General features: G+C 33.0%; 4 protein-coding genes and 1 non-coding gene across 5 annotated transcripts; 3 read left to right on the plus strand and 2 right to left on the minus strand.

The window, feature by feature from the left end:
• Positions 1-4,397: 4,397 nt before the first annotated feature.
• On the plus strand, positions 4,398-8,165 carry LOC105790335 (uncharacterized). The gene is made up of 10 exons (XM_012617891.2): positions 4,398-4,755; positions 5,093-5,198; positions 5,318-5,378; positions 5,468-5,766; positions 5,879-6,018; positions 6,206-6,280; positions 6,675-6,765; positions 7,140-7,343; positions 7,655-7,699; positions 7,789-8,165. The coding sequence occupies exons 1-10, from the start codon at positions 4,546-4,548 to the stop codon at positions 7,869-7,871; spliced, it is 1,314 nt and encodes a 437-aa protein (XP_012473345.1). The 5' UTR covers positions 4,398-4,545; the 3' UTR covers positions 7,872-8,165.
• A 178-nt stretch (positions 8,166-8,343) lies between these two features.
• On the minus strand, positions 8,344-8,416 carry TRNAK-CUU (transfer RNA lysine (anticodon CUU)). Its single transcript has one exon. It is a non-coding gene; the product is annotated as a tRNA-Lys (tRNA).
• Positions 8,417-8,992: 576 nt separating this feature from the next.
• Positions 8,993-12,380, plus strand: LOC105790336 (proteasome subunit beta type-1). The gene is made up of 7 exons (XM_012617892.2): positions 8,993-9,129; positions 9,241-9,348; positions 10,316-10,397; positions 10,628-10,757; positions 10,852-10,994; positions 11,077-11,163; positions 12,061-12,380. The coding sequence occupies exons 1-7, from the start codon at positions 9,083-9,085 to the stop codon at positions 12,133-12,135; spliced, it is 672 nt and encodes a 223-aa protein (XP_012473346.1). The 5' UTR covers positions 8,993-9,082; the 3' UTR covers positions 12,136-12,380.
• Positions 12,381-13,337: 957 nt separating this feature from the next.
• Positions 13,338-15,696, plus strand: LOC105790337 (uncharacterized). Its single transcript, XM_012617893.2, has one exon. The coding sequence runs from the start codon at positions 13,447-13,449 to the stop codon at positions 15,310-15,312; it is 1,866 nt and encodes a 621-aa protein (XP_012473347.1). The 5' UTR covers positions 13,338-13,446; the 3' UTR covers positions 15,313-15,696.
• A 1,626-nt stretch (positions 15,697-17,322) lies between these two features.
• On the minus strand, positions 17,323-19,556 carry LOC105790338 (protein GRAVITROPIC IN THE LIGHT 1). Its single transcript, XM_012617894.2, has one exon. The coding sequence runs from the start codon at positions 19,386-19,388 to the stop codon at positions 17,958-17,960; it is 1,431 nt and encodes a 476-aa protein (XP_012473348.1). The 5' UTR covers positions 19,389-19,556; the 3' UTR covers positions 17,323-17,957.
• Positions 19,557-23,400: the final 3,844 nt, after the last annotated feature.

The raw sequence follows: 23,400 nt of genomic DNA on the forward strand, positions 1-23,400 counted from the left end.
ATTTAAATGCGGTTAAGAAACATTTGGTTTGAAAATAACGGAATAATAACATGAATAGCCCCTAAACTATAGGGTATATTTGAATATGGTACCTGTACTTTTTTTTAATAATCTCATTATAGGTTTTGATCATATCTGCTCTTTTTTTACATGATGCCTAGAATTACTCATAGCCCCTCCCCAACCCATAAATAGAAGGATAATGTGCTTCAGCGCGCTCGAATCCACGTCCTCCTACATTGACAACAATGTCCATACTAATCAAGCTAAAACTCAATCGACTGATACTTGTTGTAATGGCCTAAATTCAAGGTTATCGGAACAGTGGTTTCGTAGCCACAAATTCGATTTAAAGATAAATTTATTTTAATATTTTTGCATGAATATTGATATGATAGGAAAATCGTATGAAAATATAAATAGAAGAATTTTACCGATTTAGTGGTTAGTTAGAAAAAGAAATTATTGAAGAAATTGGGTAAAAACAAGGTATTGAGACCTCGATCTCGTAAAACCGAGTCAAAAATATTTTTATAAATATTTATGAAATGTTAGTAATATGGTATTAAAATTTCGTTAGAAAATTTTAATGTTTGGGTAGTCAATTAAGTAAAAAGGACTAAATTGAAAAATGTGTAAAAGTTACTAGAAAGATTAAATAGCTCAATTGTTAAATGAGGAGGGACATAAATTGCAAATAAGCCCAAAAGAAGATATTTTGGGCGGCATAAGCTGAGAAAAATCAGGAGAATTGGTGAAATAAAGGTAAAATGGGAAAATAACAAATTTTACTAACATAAACATAGGACCAAATTGGAATATCTAGAATTCTCTTCATATTTTCTTCATTATCATCAGTCAAAAAACATCCTAGGGTTTTATTCAAGCTGGTAATTAATTATTTTTTGCACCAAGTGAGTTAATCCTTTCCTTTTTCTTGTAATTTTTGTGTTTCTAAGACTTTTGCAACTAGGTCCTATTACTAAATTCATTAGTTTTGATTTTATGAATGAAATTGAAAGTTTCTATGAATATGTGCTGGAATTTTATGATGAAATAGCATGAAATTGAAGCTTTAATTTGTTTATGAGATGATTTTATTAGGTAATTTCAATAGAAATTGATTTGTAGGACCTAATTGTGAAAAAGTTTGGAATTAAAGTCTAGTGGTAAAATTATGATTTCCAAAGATTATAAAGTAGTTTAAAGTGATAGAATAAAGTGTTAATTGAGAAAAATAAGCTCAATTGAGAGGTTCATTGAGAATGGATGAAATTATCATTTATTGAAAGCTTAGGGGAAAAATGGTAATTAACATCATGCACCAAAACAGTTTTGGACAGCAGCAGTAGTCTAACTTTGAAAAATCACCAAAAATTTTAGAGATCGAATTAGAGAATGAATAAAACATTAAATTAAATCTTATTGAGTCTAGTTTCTTATAAAAGAAACGGTGTAAGCAATGAAATTGTAAATCATGAGATATAATAGATTTTGTGAGATAAAGTTAGAATGAATTCGGGTTCCCCTGTTCTGACTTTGGAAAATCATAAAAAATTGGAGAAAAATAATTAGGAGCTTAAATTTATATTTGTAAATCCTTAATGAGTCTATTTTCAAAAGAAACAAACGAGAACATCATCCAAATTATGTACAATGAGATAATTAATTTTTAGTGAAGAGGGGTTGGAACTGTCAAACAGTGAAATAGGGGAACTTTAAAGAATAAAATGTACTTATTGGATAAACCAAAAATTCTGAAAATTTTATGGTAAGAAGATATGTGAGTCTAGTTTTGGATAAAATTAGCGGATCTTAATTTGGAGTTCCGTAGCTCAAGATATAAATAATTTAGTTACTATGACTCAATGAGACAACTTTGAATACACTAAAAATAATAATGGAATTATAGAGAATGTTACATATGACCATGAAATGTATTAGATTAATGATTAAAATTATTTATTTAGATCTATAAAATTCAAATATGAAGCTAGATCAAGGAAAAGAAAAAGTTCGGGATTAGTAAATTTTTGTTTACGAACAAGTATCGAGGTAAGTTCGTGTAACTTAAATTATATTCTTAAATGCTTGAAATGTTTGTTATTGATGTGAATATGATTTGAATGTTCATTGTACGAAAATTGATGAAACATTGATATATTTGATAAAAAGGGGAAGAAATCCCAGTTGAATGGAAGGAAAATTCGATGGATCTCTTAAAATGAATTGACGGTAAAAAGGATCTAGCCTGGACGGGTGATCCTATCCTGATATAGACCTCCCGAAGAATATGTGGAAGATGGATTTAGCCAGGAAGGGTAATCCAAATTAGGGTCTGAATTTAGCCTGGACTGGTAATTGAGATCCAAGCTCATTAGAGTAATTGTCATTGCAGGGGATTTAGCCTGGACTGGTAATCCCGTTGTAAGGATGAGGTTCGCGGGAGTATGCTCTCTGAAATGGAAATGCGTGCACATGAATATGAATTGACGGAACCAGATTTGTACACTAAAGTGTGCCCCTGAAAATCCATCGAAATTTCGAGAAATTCAACGAGATAAATATAGAAAAATAACAAGGAAATGGAAATCATGGTATTGATGAGCTCATCAATCATGGTATATATTATTGATACATGGAAATTATTGGACTAATTTGAATGTTGAGTTTGTGCATGATAGGGGAATAATGTATTGAAAATATTAGGTAAGTATAATTCTTGTTACATGAACTTACTAAGCACAAAGTGCTTACCCTGTTTCTTTTTCCCCTGTTTTGTAGTGTTAAGAGCTCGAAGGTCGAATTCGGTCAGAGACGTATCACACTATCAACCTCAAGATCTCGGTATATAAAGAAACTTTATTTTGGAAATCAATGGCATGTATAAACTAGTAAAGTAAATGTTAATATGAAATGAATGTATGGTTAGCCATTGGTATGACTAACAAATTTTGGTTTTGGTATGTGATGAGGTTATCTTATGAATACGTTAAATTTATCTTGAAAATATGTTGAAATTGATTGGTTGTGTTGGATTGGTATCGGTTTAAAATTGCAGGGAAGATTAGATATTTATAAAGGAGTTATATTGAGTTCAAAAAAAAAATTTGGGATTTTGCGAAAAATTTCTTATGGTTTCGATTTAATCCCGTTTGGTCCCAATGTATGTTTTGGGCTTTGGAGGCCCATCTAATGGACGTCATGACATGTTTCGATAAATGAATAGTATTTAACTCGTAATAACGAAAAATTTATTCGGTAAAATCTGGTAATGCCTCATACCCTATTTCGACAACGAATACGGGTAGGAGGTATTACACTTGTACTTAAAAATGTTGATTGAGTTTGATTCCGTCAGTATGGGCTTCTTTGGATCATCGTTCACTCCAATGTGGTGAGATTGCAAAGGTAAAAAAAAAAAATCAACTGAAACGCAAAACCACTAGTGGATTTCTTACCTCATTGTAATCTTAAATATTAGTGGGAGTTAAAAACTCTTATTCTTATTTTATTATTTATCTTATTTGATACACACAATATAATTTTAACATATTATTATTTAATATAATTTTTTACTAAAAATAAAAATATTTATAATTTTTATTTATAATTTAGCATAAATATAATTTATATTTATATTTTATTATTTGAGTTAAATATAATTTATAAAATATTTTGATATTCTATTATATACACATTTTAATTTAATATCTTTAACAATCATTTTCTATTACCGATGGTTTTAATCTCATCGTTATAATAATTAATCTTACTTTCACTACTATTTTTAATTTTACTGAAACTAAACGTATCACCTATCTAAATGGGAACTAAATTTCGTAGTTGATTATTATCATGTTTTGATTGAAGAAACTCCTATAGAGTTTGTGATAAAAATGCCAAAAGCTGCCAATTGCACCGTCAGTTGCAATTCATTTTGCATTCAGTGAGAATGGGCAACTTGCCTTATTTGTCGACAAATTTCGACTTATGTATGTTGGTTATGCACTTATAGAAGATTTTTGATTGAGATCATAATTGACGAACTTATTCTACCAAGTAGAGTATTTTTCAAAGAGTCCTACTAATGAAGAGGTATTGATTTTGAATAAGTTAATAGTAAAAGAACATCTCTTTTTATTTCCTTTTTTTTAAACACTTAATTGGCAGAAATTCAATGAGCATTTATCGTCTAACATCGCATTGAAAATGTATTGATGTTAACAATTTAACTTAAATTTAAAAAATTGAAAAGTCTTACAAACAAAAATAGATGGACTAAATTCTAAATGTGTAAAAAGTACATAGACTTAAAGAAAAATTTATCCAAATCTAAATTTCTTTTAAAAATTAAACGGCAACCCGGCACGGCCATGAACGTGGTATTTGTGTATTGCGAGGTCTTAATTATCATTCGTATTTGATAATCCCAGGCAGTCCCCACCTTCTCTCCATTTCCATTTTCAATACATTCCACTGTAATTGCTATCTTCGATCATTTAAAAAGGTAACACAAGGAACTGACAATTCCTTCCCTCGTTAATGGATCCGATTCTCGCAGCCGCGGCACTTTCAGTCGTTCTCGGGGCTGTGATCGCGTTTGTTTTTTTCAAAAGCTACCTTCTGAAGGAAAGATCCAATGTCCAGGCCATTTCGGAGCCCGAGCTTCATTCGGATCCCAAAAAGACCTCAAAGCCTCAGCATGTTCCAAAAAAGTATCATTCGAAGCCTCATTCTCATGCCTCTGACAAGGTGATCTCTCCCCCTCCTTTTTTTTTTTCCTTATTGCTCTCTTTGATTGTGCGTTACAAATTTCGAAACTGATCTAATTTATGAAACTTGAAGTTTTATTTTATTGCTTTTACTTCCATTTATATAAATGTAATCCGAAGAAAAAAGAAACTGAATTTATTAAGCAATTGGCGGTTAGCACCTTGAGTAAGATCACTAAATTCCAGAGTTAGTTTTGATTTACCTCGAAACTTCGCTATTTTTTGTGATATTGCTAGGGTTTAGTCAGGTATTTTAGTATCTATCTATGTATGAAATAGAAATTGAACGAAGAAATGTTTTTCTAATCGTAATGTAGGAGCAAAGCAAGCGTCATCATCCATTGGATTTGAATACTCTTAAAGGTCATGCGGATTCAGTTACAGGGATGTGTTTCTCATCTGATGGTCGTAATTTGGCAACTGGTAATCGGTTTTCACCTCTTTTGTTTTGTTTTTCCCCTCTTTCTTTAATAGTAACAAGTTTTGTGTATTTATATTCATGTGATATTTCATTCTTAATTTGGTTTATCATCTCTGCACAGCTTGCGCTGATGGAGTGGTTAGGGTATTTAAGTTGGATGATGCTTCAAGTAAAAGTTTCAAGTAAGGATACGGTGACAATGCAGGCTACTGTGTATATATATATATATTTAACTTGCCACTTTATCTTATCTTGTGTGGCTGGTGTGCAGGTTTTTAAGAATCAATGTGCCTCTTGGAGGTCATGCAGTAGCTGTGGCATTTGCTGATGATTCTTCTTCTGTAGTTGTTGCATCTCAGACTGTGACGGGGTGTTCCTTGTATATGTATGGAGAGGAAAACCCAAAAAAAGGTAGTACTGACTCCAACCAGCAGTCAAAGCTTCCTCTTCCACAAGTTAAGTGGGAACATCATAAAATCCATGACAAACAAGCAATCCTGACCTTAACTAGAGCTACTGCAAGTTATGGAACTGGAGATGGGAGTACCATTATTGCCTCTTGTTCGGAAGGTTTGTGGTGGCGCTCTATCCATATCATTTAATACAGTATTAAATAAACTATGAGAAAAGGTAAAACTGTTAATTTGGATGTAAACATGAGTAACTCTTTGTTATTTCATAGGTACTGATATCTTACTTTGGCATGGGAGAACCGGAAAAGTTTTAGGGCATGTTGACACTAATCAGTTAAAAAATACCATGGCTACAATATCACCAAATGGCCGTTTCCTTGCTGCTGCAGCCTTCACAGCTGATGTAAAGGTGGAGATATCTTGATTCCCATTACTTGTGATACAATATCAAGACTATGATCAATATTTGGAAATTCTAAAGTTCATCAATTTAATACTTGAAAATTGAAATTGTATATCAACAAAATTTTGCAGAACTCTTGAACTCTTGAACTAAGATTGTGTCATGATGAGCATGATGAGATTTACTTTTTCAGATATGGGAGATTGTATATGCCAAGGACGGTTCAGTCAAGGAGGTTTTGAATGTTATGCAGCTTAAAGGGCACAAGGCATGTAATTCCACCCATAGTCCTAAAGATAATGTGCTCTCTTCCAATACGTCCATATTGTTCAATTACATCTTTTCTCTCATGTCACAAGTTGCTAGCATCTCTGTTAGAGGTTTTCAGAAAAATTATGACTAGAGAACGAATACCAGAGGGTTTGACCTTTATGAAGTCTTTTGTTTAGGGTACTTTTTGATGAAAATTTCTGCTCCTAGTTTGAAATATTTTATTGAAATAGAGACCAATTTAAACTTGATGGACTTTTATTGACTCATGCATCTCTTCTCTGTTTCTTCTTCACGGCAAATTCGGAAGTAATTGCTTTATGACCTTCCTTCAATTTGCTGCTTGTTTCTAACCTGTTTCATTTTTTGTGTTTCTTTTTCTTAATGTCCAGAGTGCAGTGACTTGGTTATGCTTTTCTCCAAACTCAGAGCAAATTATTACAACATCCAAGGATGGTTCAATAAGAGTTTGGAACATCAATGGTCTGTCCGCACCCCTTTGTCTTTCTCCCACTTATTTCACACACTTGCACATTCTGGTTTTGACGATGAGAAAATCAATGTTGATGAAGGTTGTTTTCTTTTCCACCTCTAAACTCTTTCAGTCTTTCCTTCCAAGCCTAACACTATAAAAGGATCAGTCAGGGTTGGGCGGTGGAAGGGGAAATCGGTACTAATAACCTCCATAAATTTAAAAGACATGATTGGTGTTTGGAAGAAGAGAAAACTTTTCTTTTATTTTGAAGTTAATTTACAGATTGTTATGCTAAGATAGACTTATTTTGGTAACAATTTCTATTTCTTGTAGTGGAGTTATTACTTTGTCCCTGCTGACTGTTGTAAATGCTTTGTTGAAGTTCGATACCATCTTTCTGAGGATCCAAAAACTCTGAAGGTGTTTCCAATACCATTTCATGATTCAAGTGGTTCTGCTCTGCACTATGATCGTCTCAGCTTATCCCCTGATGGAAAGATACTGGCAGCAACCCGTGGTCCAACATTGCAGTGGCTATGTTTGGAAACAGGAAAGGTGTTGGATGCTGCTGAGAAAGCCCATGATGGTAAATCCTGAGCTGTAAATTTTTATTTTTTTTATTGCTTTTGCCCATATCCATACCATTTGATCAAAATCTATAGAATGATGCTATGCCCCAAGCATTCAGGTTTTCAGGTTCAAATTATTAAACATCGTGCATAGTTTAGGTACTCTGTGCTGATGCACTGACAGTGATTATGACCAGAACTAAATCCCCCCCCCCAACCCCGATTATATTTCGTTGTAAAGCCTTTGGACCTTATCTTTTTTCCATGTATGATTGATTGATATGGATTATAAAGTTCTATTTGCATTGACTCGAATTGTATGCTGCAGGTGATATCACATGGATTACATGGTGTCCAAAGACTATGCCACTAGGTAAAACATATTTTGGACTTGTGTCAGTTATCTGTAGTTGCTTGTATATTCTTGCAATCACCAATTTTTTTTATAATTTTAAATTTTAGGAAATGAACAAGTGGTGATTCTGGCCACGGCAAGTGTCGACAAGAAAGTGAAGTTGTGGGCAGCACCGTCAGTAACTTCGTAGTAGTAATCAAATCTTTACATTGCCTGTCAAGGATTTTCATGAAGCCAGGCACAATGCCATTTAGATATGCTAAACAGTAGTGTCAACAACTTGATATGAGAGAGAGAACATGGCAGGCTGGAATGAAGTTAAACCCCAGATATATGAAATCTTTCATATGTTTTTTGCTTAAATAGTCTTGTGTTTATGAAATTTTGCTTACTTTAGACATTGACACAAGTGTGAATTTGTTTGGTTATTCCTTTTCTTTTTCCCCCCTGAATAGTATGAACTATCGATTTTCTTGGTTAGAAACAGGATCATACCTAAAGTATTGCCAGCCAATCGGTCCATGTTTATGAATTATAAGCAACTCATTTCCAATCTAACGTTTTTGCATCGGGATTATAAGGTGTTTAAAGGTGAGTTAAGGCCCGTCCACTCGCCAGCGAAAACAAGCAAAACTGCTGTTAGCAAGGAAGAAAAAATAGAACGCCCACCGTGGGGCTCGAACCCACGACCACAAGGTTAAGAGCCTTGCGCTCTACCGACTGAGCTAGACGGGCTTGTTGAAACATCATTCACAATAAAGTTACTTAAACATTTAACAAGCGTTAATTACTTTTTCATTTCTTCTCCTCGAAAGAAGTTTATTTATTTGTAACAAAATTCTAACTTCCGCCCGTAAACCACATACTAAATCCTTACCTGATACCTTTTATTATACGAACTGAATTGAATCAAATTAATGGTCGTAATATTAAATAGATTAATTAGTATTTCTACTATTAAATTTTTAATAGAATTTAGTGTTTAAAAAATGACATCAAAATTATTTTATTTTTCAATTCAACTTCAAACAAAAAATTATTTATAAAATCATAAAATTTTTAAAAAATTACTTTTGTTAGATACTGAATGAATTTTTCTTAAAAATAAACATTAACTTTGCTAAATTAATAATACACAAATTAAAGTAATCCATTTAATAGTATAATGACTGAATTAATAATATTTTTATAATAAAGGGACCTATAAAGGTACTTCCACGCTTTATATTGTGTTTGGGCCTGTATGGGCCTAAACCCGAACCCATAATACTGATAATATAAAGTGCCTCCATTTCTTGTTGGCAAAGCTAGAGTCGTTTTAAATCTGTGAGTAAAGGAAATTAAATTTCTTTAATTTTTTCTCTTTGTCGACCTAAGTCTCTTTTATTTGCTTCTTTAACCATGACCAAGCAGCAGGCTAACTGGTCTCCTTACGACAACAATGGAGGGTACCTTCTTCTTTTTCTATATCAACCAATAAAATATGTTTTTTTTCCCTCTTTTTCGATTGCGTTGTTTATTGAATGTTGTTGTTGTGTTTTTTTCATGGAAAATTGCAGATCTTGCGTTGCGATCGCTGGAGCTGATTACTGTGTTATCGCCGCCGATACTCGAATGTCAACCGGTTACAATATACTGACCCGAGATTACTCCAAAATCTGTAAACTGTATGTTTCTTTATTCAGTCCCTTTGTTTTTTTAGGTTAACTTGAAATTATTGGAACTGGTAGAAATTTGGAATAGAAAGTAATAGTTTTTCGATTGTTTTTAGTTGCAGAAGAAAGAAGAATGGATTTTTTTTGCTGCAATTAACATGTCTATTAAGTTTTAGTCTTGTAAAACTTCCTGGCTAACGTTAAGTTTGAGGGATTTGGCAATTGACACTTTATGGAGAGCTTAAGGAATTTGGTGAAATTTGCTAAGGTAGATTTTAGAATCAGTGTAAATTGGACTGTAAAGCACGTACAAGTGTTACATTTATGAGTATTTCTCAAATCCATGAATTTGTTGGATGCCTATTTAGTAATGAATTTGAAATTCCTAAATAATTTTTATGAATTTGACACATTTGTGTTTTTATACTAATTTATTCTTAATTTATGCATTTCATTGTTATAATTTATATAGCAAATGAAATCCAAATCCAAAAGTACAAATTAATGTTCCCAAATATACCATAAAGAAATTGTTGGTAATATTTAAAGTAGTTTTGACTCTAATGTTTGAAAGGGTCTTGGCACTTGATTCTCTTTCTGGTTAACATAACGGAACAGGAATTGGTGAGTTTTCCAGCTCTTATGTTTGATAGTTGTTTGAGTCATATCATTAGTGTTATGGAACTCTAGAGGAGAGCGTTATCAAGTTTTCCATAACCAAATAGTTGAGAAGGTAAAGGAAAAATATATGGCATAATTTTATTGTTCTCCTCCGTTAGATCAAGATCTTTGGTATTCATTTGGAAGACAGACAGTTAATCCATAGATAATGGGACTTTGGGTGCATCTTAATGTTTTAAAGCAAGTGTTAATGGAGATGGGAAGAGGTGGGAATAATTGACTGTATTGATTGATTTTATTTATGTTTTCGGTTTTTCTCTTTCCGGGATTTCTTATTATTGTCTCTTTGACATTGCAGTGCAGATAAATGTGTCATGGCATCCTCAGGATTTCAAGCTGACGTGAGGGCTTTACAAAAGCAACTGGCAGCTAGGCACTTGGTAAGGTTTCACCTTTCAAAGATATGATGTGGTACTTGTTTTGAGCAGGAATGTCGGCTTTACTTGAACTTTTTACTTTTAACTGTACTACAATCATTTCAAATGAAAAAGGCATGTAATTTTGATGTAGCATAGACATTTGAAACCAAATTATGATTATAGTACTTGTAAACTTATGCTGCATCTAATATAATGTATATATAATTTTAATGGCGCTTCCCAAAATACAGATTTATCAGCATCAGCACAACAAGCAAATGAGCTGCCCTGCAATGGCTCAATTGCTTTCCAACACACTTTATTACAAGCGTTTCTTTCCTTATTATTCTTTTAATGTTTTGGGTGGCCTTGATAACGAAGGTACTCTGCTTTGAGCCTCAGTTTTCTACTTTTAACTTTTAAGCCTTTCTTTTTATCTGAATATGAATTAATATTCTTTATCTTAAACCATTAGGAAAGGGTTGTGTCTTCACATATGATGCTGTTGGTTCCTATGAGAAGGTTGGATACAGTTCTCAAGGTTCTGGTTCAACGCTCATCATGCCATTCTTGGATAACCAACTGAAATCTCCCAGTCCTCTTCTATTGCCTGCCCAGGTATGCTCCCGATTTTAATTACTTCATGTGATGTTTCATTTATACTTTTCATTTTTTTCATCTCAAACCCATGGCCTTGCAGGATGCTGTTACTCCGCTTGTGGAAGCTGAAGCTATTGATTTGGTAAAAACTGTTTTTGCATCTGCATCCGAGAGAGATATATACACTGTAAGTTCTAATTCATTTAGTTTCTATAAGTGGTAAACTTAGGAAGGCTGTTCTAGTGTGGTGTTGCTCCAACTCCTAATTTTCTTGAAGTATCCGTGTCTAACACTTTTTTTGCCTTGGGTATGGAATGTGACCTTCCAAACACATGGAAAAAGATAGAAATATTGAACATCCCATGTGGGATACATACTTGCATCTGACACTCGTACCTGAGTCCAAACAACGAGTTGAGGCCACAGTATTGATTACTACTGTCTCAAAAGCCAAACCAAGTCTGCTTTTAATTTATTCTGTTCCCTTCTATTGCTTCCCTTCGTGTGCTTAGAAGATTTCAGTTAGATTCCTCTTAAGAATACATTTTGTTGATTTTTGATAAAGGTGCATTAAATTTTGGCTTTTTATTGGTCATATGATTTGGGCTTAAAGAATGTTTGATTTATAGAGAATCACAAAAGCATTCCATTCTTATTTCATTTTTCTTGAAGTACCCATGTCTAATACATTTTTTACCTTGGGGCTATGGGGGTATGATCTCAAAGGGGCCTTCAAATTATATGTAAAAAGTAGAAAAACGAACATATTCATGTGGAATACATACCCGTACTCAATACTTGCACTCGAAGTTGAGTAACATGCCATGATCCTCCAAAGATCCTTTTGATACATGAAAAGGAAAAAAAAAAAACTTAGACAATAACCATTTTCAACACTCATACCTGAGTTCAAGTAACATCTCCCTTGTTTGTTGTTCTAGTCTTGGCTTTCTCTAGATATCATAATGATCTGGGGCATGAAATTTCATTCTCATATGTGTTACATTCTAGTTACCCAGTAATAACAACTTTCTCTCCTCTAGCACCACTTCTTTTTAAAAAGTTTGTCACGGATGTTTGACAGGGAGACAAACTCGAACTTGTTATCATAAATGCAGCTGGTATCCGCCGGGAATACATGGAACTTAGGAAAGATTGATTAATCTCCATTCTCCAAACTGGGTTACCACCTCTTATAGATGTGTGAGTTCTTGAAATTGATGGAATGACTCTTACAATGTGTCTGATGCTTGTACTGCAACTATTTCCTTGCATTTGGATACTTTAAAATATGGATTGCAGTTGAATTTTATCTTCCGTCTGTTAGACGAAAATAGTCTTTCATGGATGGTATGTTGCATGACTAGTCTTTGGTGTTCTAATTTAACTCCAAAATTATTTCCACTTCTGATTCATCCATCCTATCAGTCTTTTTTGACATATAAAAAAGATGAATTAACCCTTTATTAATTATTTATTTTATTTATTTTTGTTATAAAAGACTAATAAAAATAAAAATTTAATTAGTTATAAAATTGTTTTAATTATTAAATTAAATTATGAATGATATCATAGTCTAATATAAGTATAACATGTATTTAAGTTTATTTCTCAAAAAAGGCCATAAATGATAATTATATATTCTTTTTGCCTCTCTTTTCTTTTTAATTATTTTATGTAAATGCAGATTAAATATTCACAACTTAATTGTAATTAAATTATATATATTAAGTTTGAGACGAATTAGAATTTCCTTTTATTTAATTAAAATTAATGAAAAGTTAAATAGATTTAATTGAATTAAATATACGTTTAGAAAACTCGATATTAAATATAATTTATTTTTATAGCACCTTAATATAATTTTAAAATCAAAGACGAAGGCATAAATTTTGTTAGAGGGATCGAAGATGTACTAAAAATATATAATTTTCAAAATGATTAAAATGTATAAGTTTTCCGTCGATCGAGAGTTGGGAGTCCTAAAGCTAAAGATTTAAATTTTGAAGAGAGCCTCATTTGATTTTGAATACAGGAGGAAATACAGGATAAATAATAACCAATATATTTATGAACATTTAAGTTGACAAGTAAAGTTGATTGAAATATAAGACGAGGTATCCATGAAAAGTCTTTTTCCCAATTATCACATGCTAGATTCTATACACAATTTGAATTCGAATCTAGTTTTTAGTGATTTTAATTTTAATTTGTACTATTTTAAAAAATTTAAATATAAGGTAAATAAAAGTATAATTTATCTACTTTAAATTAAATGGTTGTGGAGTGGCCGACAAACATGGTGTCCAAGAGAGTAAAGGCAAAAAGATTAGATTATTTATTTAAAATTTAAAAAGTTTTCCGTTTTAAGGGTATTAGATAGAGAGACAGTTGAGTACCGAAAATGTGAGATAGGGAGGGAGTGAAGAAAAACACGAACCTACTGCTCCCATCATCTCATCTCCACCCCATGAATCCCCGCAAAACCGAACCCGATCTCTTTCACCACCACCACCCTGATCTCTCCCCACTTCCTCCCCACCACCTTCACATCATCCTTCCTTCTCAATCTCAGCCCTCCATTTCTCTCCCCCAAGTCCTCCTCTTCCGCCCTTCCTCCCCCGCCCATTCCTCCTCCGACAACGACGACGTCCCCGCCGATTCCCGTCAAATCTCCGCTCAGCCCCTCGGCTACCACAACATTAGCCCTGAGCCTCACATTTCCTCTCAGTTCTACACTTTCAACGCCGACTCCCATTCCCTCATGATCCGCTGCATCCGCGAGCATCGCTTGGCCACTCCCGCTGAGATCCGAGCCGCTACGCCGCGTTCCGTCCTCAAATCGTGGCGGGCCGTGTGGAAGGACCGCAACGAGGACACCGCTTACCTCACCGCTTGGAAGCGGATCCAAGACAAGCTCACCGCGCACGTGGATCCCGATTCCGGTAATGAATTCATTTGCTTCAAGAACAATTCTAGTCAATTCGTTTCACATGTTAATCAATGGCAAGAAATCGTTATGAGTTTCCACAGCGACGCTGATTTGAAACACTTAGGTTTGAAGGAAACAATTGAGAGGATTAAACAAGTGTGGACTGTAGGTGCTAAGTTCTATGGAATTCCAGAGAGTTACATTAGGGTTTGTGTTGCGGCTTGCCCCGTTTGCAATGCATCCTCCGGGTCTGCTTCCAGGAGTAGTAAACGAAGACGATTTGAGTACACCGAGTCCTTTGACGTGCCTGCAAAGGAGGTGCCTCATAGATTGCAGCAATTGGCTGCAAAGTACAAGGTTGTGCTCTGTATTAGACAGAAATATATTAGGTATAAGCCTTTTATGGCCGAGGTGAAAGATTATGCTTGCCATCGAGCAGGGGAGCCTACAGGAAAGAAGTCAAGAATCTTGAAGAGGGAACCTTATGCCTCTAAGAGGTGCGGTTGTGGATTTAGAATTAGGGCAATAGTGCCAATTGCCAATTACAATGAGAAGGATAAGACTTTTGTCTATCAAGAGGAAGGGATGGCAGTGTTTAAGTTGTATGCAGTGCATTCTGGACATGAGCCCGGGCCACTGGATGGGAATGCAAGGATTATGCATCGTGTTGTCGGACATAAGGGAGGGTTTTTCATGGATCAAGATATTGTTTATGGGGTAAGTGAGGATTTGGATAGTGAGGGGTTTGGATTGATGGGGAAGGAAGATGAAGAGTTGCATCTTGCTATTTTTCGGCAGGTGCAGGAGTTGAGAGCGGAAATTGGGTTGTTAGAGGGGAGGATTGACAAGATTCCCCATCAGTTGTTAGGTTCGGTATCTAGGGAGCTGTTTGATATTTTGAGTAAAGTTAGAAGTTTGGGTGAAGAGGGTCCAAATTCGATGGAGTTGCTTTCTGACAAGCCTCATTCAGATGACCTGTTGGTAGGGGAGAATGATTTAGCTCACTGGAGTGATCACCATGATCGGATATACGGGGATGGCAAGGATGCAGAATTGATTGAAGATGATGAAGACAGTTTTGGAAGGACGCTTGGTGATGTTGTTCCTTGGGACCAAATGCAGACAGATTGTAGGAGTCCAAAGGATCTGATAAGCGAGCCTTGTAAGACAGATAAGTGGTTGAAATGCGCCGATTTCGACGAGAAGAGCATTCTTGACTGTGAAGATACTAAACTAACCAAGCCCATGAGACATGATGATGGCATAGTGACAGATGTAGGTCTTGTTGGCCTTCAGGTTGATAGTTTCTACCAAGAAAACCCTAAATGGTATGAATCTCCTTGTGAACTAGATTCAAGCACGGATTGTGGTGACGGTGGATTTAGACATGGAGAGATTGTGTAGAATCTTGAAGAGCCAGGTTAACCCACTCTAACATAATCATCAATTTATATTGTCCCTTTGTCCCGTATCCCAGCCAGCACTGGATTGTACATTTATGTATACCGAAGTTTGGAGCTTATGACATGCTTTTAGGTGTCTTCTGTTGTGTGTGGTTTCTGTAAAGTATATAGCCATTTAGGGCTTTACTGCACATACCTATATATTTTACTTTTTGTTAACCATGTTGTGAACATCCATGATTTTTAGCTGGGTTCCTCCTAAAAATGGACCCTAGTGACTGAACTGTTGTCATCACCCTTTCTTTTAGATTCTTGTCTATATCATGTTCAAACCTTTTCATCTTCTCCATATTGTGACATGAATGTTTCTTTCTATCCTCTTCCATATCATCTGTACCTTTGCTTTAAAGCTCATTAGTCATTACCAATTTAAATTGGTTCGTATCACCGATGCTGGTGGTTACAATCATCCCCTTGTGTTATTGTGAATCATACCATTGATTATCTGTGAATGCTTCAGGTTTATCATGGGAATCTTTGCAGAATGGGTCGAGATTTGATTTAATCAAGGAATCTTGTGTTTTGCTTATCACTCTTGATTTCTTTCTTTTTACCTTGCTATACTGAGTAGTTTTCTCTTCTACTTATTATATCAGAGTTGATCGTATAGAATTTAGGATCTTTTTTGTGTTGTTGTTAACTACAAAGTGACTGTCAGAACTATGATCTTATAAATAGGAGAATAATACGCTTCAACGTACTCAAATTCACATCCTCCTGTATTAACGACAATGTTCATGTCAATCGAATTAAGACTCAATCGATTTTTATTTTTAAGCTTTTACATGCTTTCAAACATTTAAAAAAGAACATATAACTTTATTTAACATTCACTTCATACAAGTATCCTTAATTAAAAATAAATAAAAATTCTCGGTATCATCTCAATCCTCACAAAAGGTATTATGTGCTTCAACTTCTTTCAAAGCTTTTCCGTGTGTTGGATCATATCCGAATATATGTTAAAAACACGAGAGGAGAATGAATACTTCTAGAAAAATAAAAAAACTCACGGCAACATGGCTCAAGAGGCAGTAAAAGAACTTTTTCACTTCCTCTCAATTTCAAAATTGAACAAATTAAATTAGAGTAATTTAATTCTATTAATTTTGAAAATAAACAACTAAGGACAATTAATTACGATGTCAATATTTTCCACCAATTGTACATAATTTTAATTGATAAAATAATAAATTTAGCCGTTAAAGTTTACACATTTTGTCAATTTTATCTTAAATTAACAAATTTATTCTGCAACATTTGTACAAATATTGAGGCTGAATTTTTTAAACTTTAAAAAATTAAGACCAAAGTATATAAACATTGAAGGCTAAATTTGTTATTATACTAATCAAAGACATTAATGCCGTGATTAATTGTCCTTAGTTGCTCAGTTTAGAAATTGATATGGACTAAATTACTTCAATTATTTTGAGAGAGATTTTTTTACCGTCAAGATGCCAAAGGATTCCAACAATGCGACAATGAAAAAGGACCTGCAAGAAACTATAATGTAAAAGGGAAAACGCTAATGACATGGTTTTTTCATAAATCTAAAAGTATGCAACAAAGTAACATTTATGCATAGTGCCTTGATGTTTGCATAAAAAAGACCTTCCGATTCTAGTCGAAACTGGAGCAAAAGCAATGAAGAATCCGATCGTATCATCGCAAATTGCAACCGAATCAAGTGCAGAATCTGTTCCACACCAATCATCAGAATAAAAGGCAACAAAATACCAGAATATGCATCGCTAGATGTACCTCTTGGAGCAGAGTAGATACCATACATACTACTGCATGTCCATAATTAGAACTACATTACAAAATCAGTTATCGCAGAATTGAAGTTCAAGCACATTTCTTTTACAAAACTAGAGATTCGAGCATAAGACCAATTAAATAATATACCATCTAAAGAACAAAATGAAGATTATTTGCTCTCATCAGATCAAAGAAAAGGTAATATGCAAAAATGCATTGAAAGAAAAGCAAATAAAATGCATGGATCACTATGATCTAAGAAGGTTCGGTCATCCATGCCGACATAAAGCCATTAAAGAACTCGACCACATTTAAGTAGCAAATGCAAGTTTGCTTTAAACATATTTGCTTTAATCAAAGACACAACTTGGAGTGGAATAATACAAAGTTCCTAGCACTATAAGCAACAATTATGTAGATACACATTTGGTGTAGTATTTTTTCTTGTGTCAAATTAAAGTCATTTCTACATGGACTCACACAAATCGTAAAAAAGAAGGAAATTCACAACCTCGATATGTGCTTAAATATCAGAAGATGGCTAAAGAAGCTGCCTTACCGCAGTCACTCCCTCGAGCTCAGTAAAAAGTCCAGCAGCAGAGTTAGTATATGGTAAGTGTTTACACAATAGGGACTTTCTTGAGGATCAAGACAGCTACTAAAACGGGAACTTTGATCTTTCAGGTTCTGGGGTTAATGACAAAACAGTTTATCTACAATCCGGGACCTTCAAGGGTTGCACCCGAAGATTCAAACCGAAATAACCTTTGCTCCGAAGATTGATTATAACTTAGTTCTCTACATGATGCAATATTTGAGCAACTAGTCTTTACATTTTGACCCACCTAGATAGACCTGTGACTGAATCACAGTCCTTCCGATTTTGAACCCTGGAACCACTGTGAACCCCACTTTCACCTTAGTTTCCCCGGGCAAGTTATCTCTCTTGCTGACATCCTCCATGTATACCATCGAAAAATTGAGTCCTCTTTCAACTTGAAATATCTCCACCACGGGTTCAAATGAAAAGGCCAGCTTATGAAGTGTCCATATGGAACTAGCCATGCAAACAAATGACTCATAGAATTCGCTCAATGACCGCCACGAATTCAGCACGGCTTCATTTCTATCCAAATTACTGAAAATCGATGACTCCATGGTGGGATGAATAAGGTCTTGATACTTCTTCTCACAAAACCTCGAGAATTCACAGCTTTGGTTCCTACTTAGTAACTCCATGGGGTTGCTCAATATGTGTTCGAGCAATTGCTTCAATGAACAAGTACCCTTATTCCCATTACATAGAACTTCGTTTTTTATCAAACTGAAACCTTCAGAATCGAAACCTCGAAACATCCCCAAACAAACATATGATAGAAAAGCAAATCTAGTGTGCCCTTTCTTAGCATAATCAATATCAGGATAAATCGAATTGGCAACCAAATCAAGATCCCACCCAGCTTTTCTCATCAAACCAATCAAAATCTTACTGAACTTATGAGTTGCTCTGCAAGCATCATGCAAAACGGAATGAAATACCCTAACAGTTAAAAGAACATCACAAGCTGAATTGAGGTTACCAGATAATTTATTGGACAATTTGGTGTTACCCCATTGAATCTCAGTTGATTTCTTCCTCAAAACCGAGACTTCATTGTCTTTTTCATCAATCTCTTCTTGCAATCGGTTCGAAACCGTTTCCAAACTCCTCAACTTGCTTTGATTCTCTTGCACTTGAGCTTCCAAGCAAGACCCGAGAGACGACCCGACTTGGAAACTCGGATTCTTCCGCAATTCCCTGTAAAAACGCTTCAAATCGGACAATCTTTGGAGATGAGAAACCAAAGCTCTATCAGCTGCTTTCACGCTTTCCTCCACGAAGGGCACCTGCGAGGTTTGTAACTGAATATAGGAAGCTTCAAAGGAAGAAACAGCAGCAAAAACAGAAGAAACCAAGCATTCAGCGATCTGGGTATCGATGGTTCCACGGTGGGAACCGTTATTCATAGAGGAAGAAGAATTGGGCGGTGGGTCAGGCTTGATGACGACGACTTTTTGGTCGGTGATGAAGTCTTCAGCGGAGTCGAGGAGGGAGAATCCATCGGAGTCTGAAAGGTGGCTGCCGTTGTTGTGATTGTCTTCATCGGCGAAGAACTCGAAAGTTTTGGTCTTGAAAGCCAAAGCAAATTTTTGAAACATTTCAGAGATTTGAGGGGGTTTAATGGGTGTTATTGGAGCTTCATAGCCATTCATTTCTGTAAAACAAATGGCAATGAAAAAGGGAAAGGTTTCTTTTTTAACTTAAGTTTTTTCCCTTTGCTCTGCCTCTGGGTTTGTTGATGGAAAGTGGGCAAATGCTTCTTTGCTTTTGGATTTTTGTGCTTTGGATGCCTTCAAAGTAAGGTATGTATGAACTCCAAGCTCTACACAAATCTCATTGTTTTCACAACTGGTATCCTCATTTTTTAATAAAAAAATATTATAATTTTAAAATTTTTAATTATTTTTTTAATTTGTTACTAATTTTAAAATTTTTAAATAACTTAATTGATTTTTTTAATTTGTTGCTAAAGACGTTTTGATTCTTTAGCCTTATTAGTTTAAAATTTTTTAATTTACTTCCAATAAAAAAGGGTTAAATTGAATAAATATGTAAAAGTTGAAGATTAAATTTATTATTATACCTTATATATAAATACCAAGTTTTACTCAATTTTTTAATAAAAAACAAAATGTAAATCAAAATATAACAACTTGTCTATTTATATATATTTTTGGTAGAAATGAAATAGATGAAGCCTAAAAATAATAAAAACTAATTACTACTTGATTCCACAAGAATACTTGAATTCTAAGAAAATCTTGATCTAAGACGATGGTTTTTCAAATATCACTAAATGATTAATATCATTACTAATTATCTTAGTTAGGCGATCTGCTACTCTATTATTTGTTCTATGGATACTCCTGAAATTTACTCTCTAATCTTTGAGACATAAATCATTAATCGTCTGAACTTCAACAACATTGCTAACCGTTGTAAGTCTGGTTTAAATAATCTCCATAAGCAAAGCATTGTCACTCTCCAATTCAACTTATGTAAGAGTTAAAACAATATTTTTATAGTTTTTAAAAGAATTAAAATAAAATTTGATTTTTTTTTAGTATCAAATTATAATTTTATCATATATAATCTTAAAATTTAAGTTGAAGGGGCTAAAACATAATTTTCCCACTTTAGGGTAGCTCCCGGCCCCCTACATTTTTTTTGTTTTCACCCGTACGAATCTAAATTGATTAGACCTTGAAACTAATGAATTGGAATTTATTTGAATGTGAAATTATTTACACTTTAAAAAAAATTGAGTTAAAAATAATCTGAACATTTATTAATTTCAAAATATATAAAAATATTGAAGGTTAAAAAATAATATTAATAATGTCAAATAAATAAAATTTATCAGCATAATAAATTATAAATAAATATATTTTAAATAGGACTATAATATAAATAGATAGATTTAATTGTACCAATAAGTGTTAGATGCAACATTGTAATTTTATAATAAAAAATGAGATTTGAACTTGAAGATATATTGTTGAAAAGGACAACTACGAATCTTGAACATAAATTGTAAAACGAACATAGGAAATAATTCAAAAGAAATTGGATGTAAAATATCTATACTAAATTTTGTGTAAAAAAAATATTTAATTTTTTTGTCAAGGGTAAATTATAAAATTAGTCACTTAATTATTAGCATATTTTTGCTTTGGTCACTAAACTACAATTTTTTTATTTTCATGCTTTTTTTAAAAATTGATATAATTGCACATTTAGTTCTCAACATTTACGTATTCTATCAATTTAATCCCAAGTCCTGAATAATTCAACAAATTAAACCTTCCATATTTACAATTTCTATTTTTGTTAGTTGTCTTATTCTTGTAATAAGACTAATTTGGGAAGAAGATCGAGTGGATGATGATAAATCCAAGGCTTGTTCAAATCCTAATTCTTGATGTTCAAGTTGGATGGATCGTTTTGAATTTTATTATTAAATAATCAAAATGACATTTTCTAAATTTAATTATTTACATTAATATTAATGCTTTTAATTATTAAACAAATATCATGGGTACTGTTGCCAATATAGGAAGACGTGAGTTCGAACACGCTGAAGCGCATTGTCTTCTTATTTATGAGTTGAGGAGGGACAATAGGTAATTTTAAGCATTGTGTCGAAAAGAGCAAATATGATCAAAAACTGTTAAAAAAATCATTAAACAAATAAATAAATTTTAAATATTTAACAAAATATACTTTTGTTATAATGGTATGATCTTATCAAATCAATTTTTTTATCGGTTCCTTGATTTATATTATATCTGTTGGAACATTTTCAAATATATAGCGTTTCAATAGTTGCAAATGAAAAATTATAAATAAAAAACTGTCACTGTTTATAATAATGAATTATGTTTCTTAAATTCTAAAGTTATGTCATTTGATTATTAACAGAGAGTCATAAGTATTCAGTTAATTATTCAAGTAGATATATATTGAATAATTATGTTTATTGCTAAATATATGACTATCCATCCGAGTTGTTTTGTCTTTATAAAGAGAGACATAAAACCTCTTGTAAATAGGAGTGAACTTTTATTTGTAAAGCACACTCAAATAAATATAAAATAAAGTCTTTCTATTCTCCCACCATTCCTTATATTTCTAGATTGACACCATGTTTAGTTGTTTTTTTTATTTAATAAATTCATTATAAGTTTTCATCATATATTTTTTATATATATATAATGGCCTAGAATTATCCATAATCACTCCCTAATCCATACTAACTCATAAATAGAAAGATAATGCGCTTCAATGTACTCGAACTCACGTCCTCTTGTATTAACAACAATATTCATACCAATCAACTAAATCGACAATCATATTTAGTTTTATATTGAAAATCATTAGTTAATGAAGTTAAATCATAATTTTGATTGAAAAAGAAATTCTTGGAATTATAAGAAAAATCCATGGAGTATGCTTTATGCCAAAATAACTTAGCATGTTTTAATTTCTTTTCAACGTGTTATAAGTTTATGATTCTGATTTTGCTTTTTGGAATTTTCTTAATAGAATACTTTTGTTCATTTTCTTAAAGAACTTGAAATTAATATGTTACTTTATTTTTATATATATATATATATATAATATTTATATATTTACAATTTTTAAGCTTCCACTTAAGAGGAAAATCGATTTTTCTTAAGCTTCAGCAAAAATTAGAATACTTGGGCAAAAGCTTTCAGGTAGACTTATTATCCGTTATGTTAGATTTGAAGTTCCGTCCAAAAAGTGGAATAACTTGGATAAAAATATAGATTTAAGAAATAGATTTTAGACAATAAATAAAGGTTGCTTTCTAAACGAGCTGGGTCTGGAGTAGGATTTTTTGACTTGGGGCCGACTTGAATTAGCCTAAACTTTCTTTCTTTTTTCTCCTACTGTTTTGTTGTCATTTCGTTATTTTATTGTTACTGTTTTATTGTTATTTTTTAAATATTGTATGACTCTTACTTTATTGTTAATTTTGTTACTATTTTAGAGACATCTGTTTACTAAGTTACAACTGTTTTAGTGTTATTTAAGTATAAAGCTTTTTAATGTATTTTCAATTTGTTGAAAATATTAATTTTAATGTTTTTAGTGTATTTGATGTATTATATTTTTAAAATTTATTTTTATATAAAAAATAATTAAAAAATTTAATACCGACAGGCCGGGTCGAGCTTGAAATTAACATTGTTAATCTCGATCGGATTTGGATAGAATTTTAAGCTTATTTTTTAGACCGGACAGAACCCAAACCTAAAAAATAGACCTAAATTTTTTGTATCGACCCGACCCATAATCCATTCTACTCTCATACTGCAAATGTTTTTCGAGACACAAGCCTTTGGGTTTATATCGTCAATACAATCTTCTTTCTAAGCTAGTTTAATTACAAAAGTTAAACAACAAAAAATAATAGAGATAATCAATGGAATTAACTAACAGCATAAAGGGTTAAATTTATTAAAATATTCAGAATTAAAATTAAATTGACAGAATGGGTGAAAAATGATTTAATGGAGGATGACTAAGATGGAAACAAATGAAATTTTGTGTAGTTCAACGGCTAAAATAGAAACACACTAATATTTAAGTGATTGATTGTATAGTTTACCCCAATATTTATACCACTTAAATAATAAT

Source organism: Gossypium raimondii, chromosome 8 (genome assembly GCF_025698545.1).
Source record: "Gossypium raimondii isolate GPD5lz chromosome 8, ASM2569854v1, whole genome shotgun sequence".
In the NCBI taxonomy this organism is placed as follows: Eukaryota; Viridiplantae; Streptophyta; class Magnoliopsida; order Malvales; family Malvaceae; genus Gossypium; species Gossypium raimondii.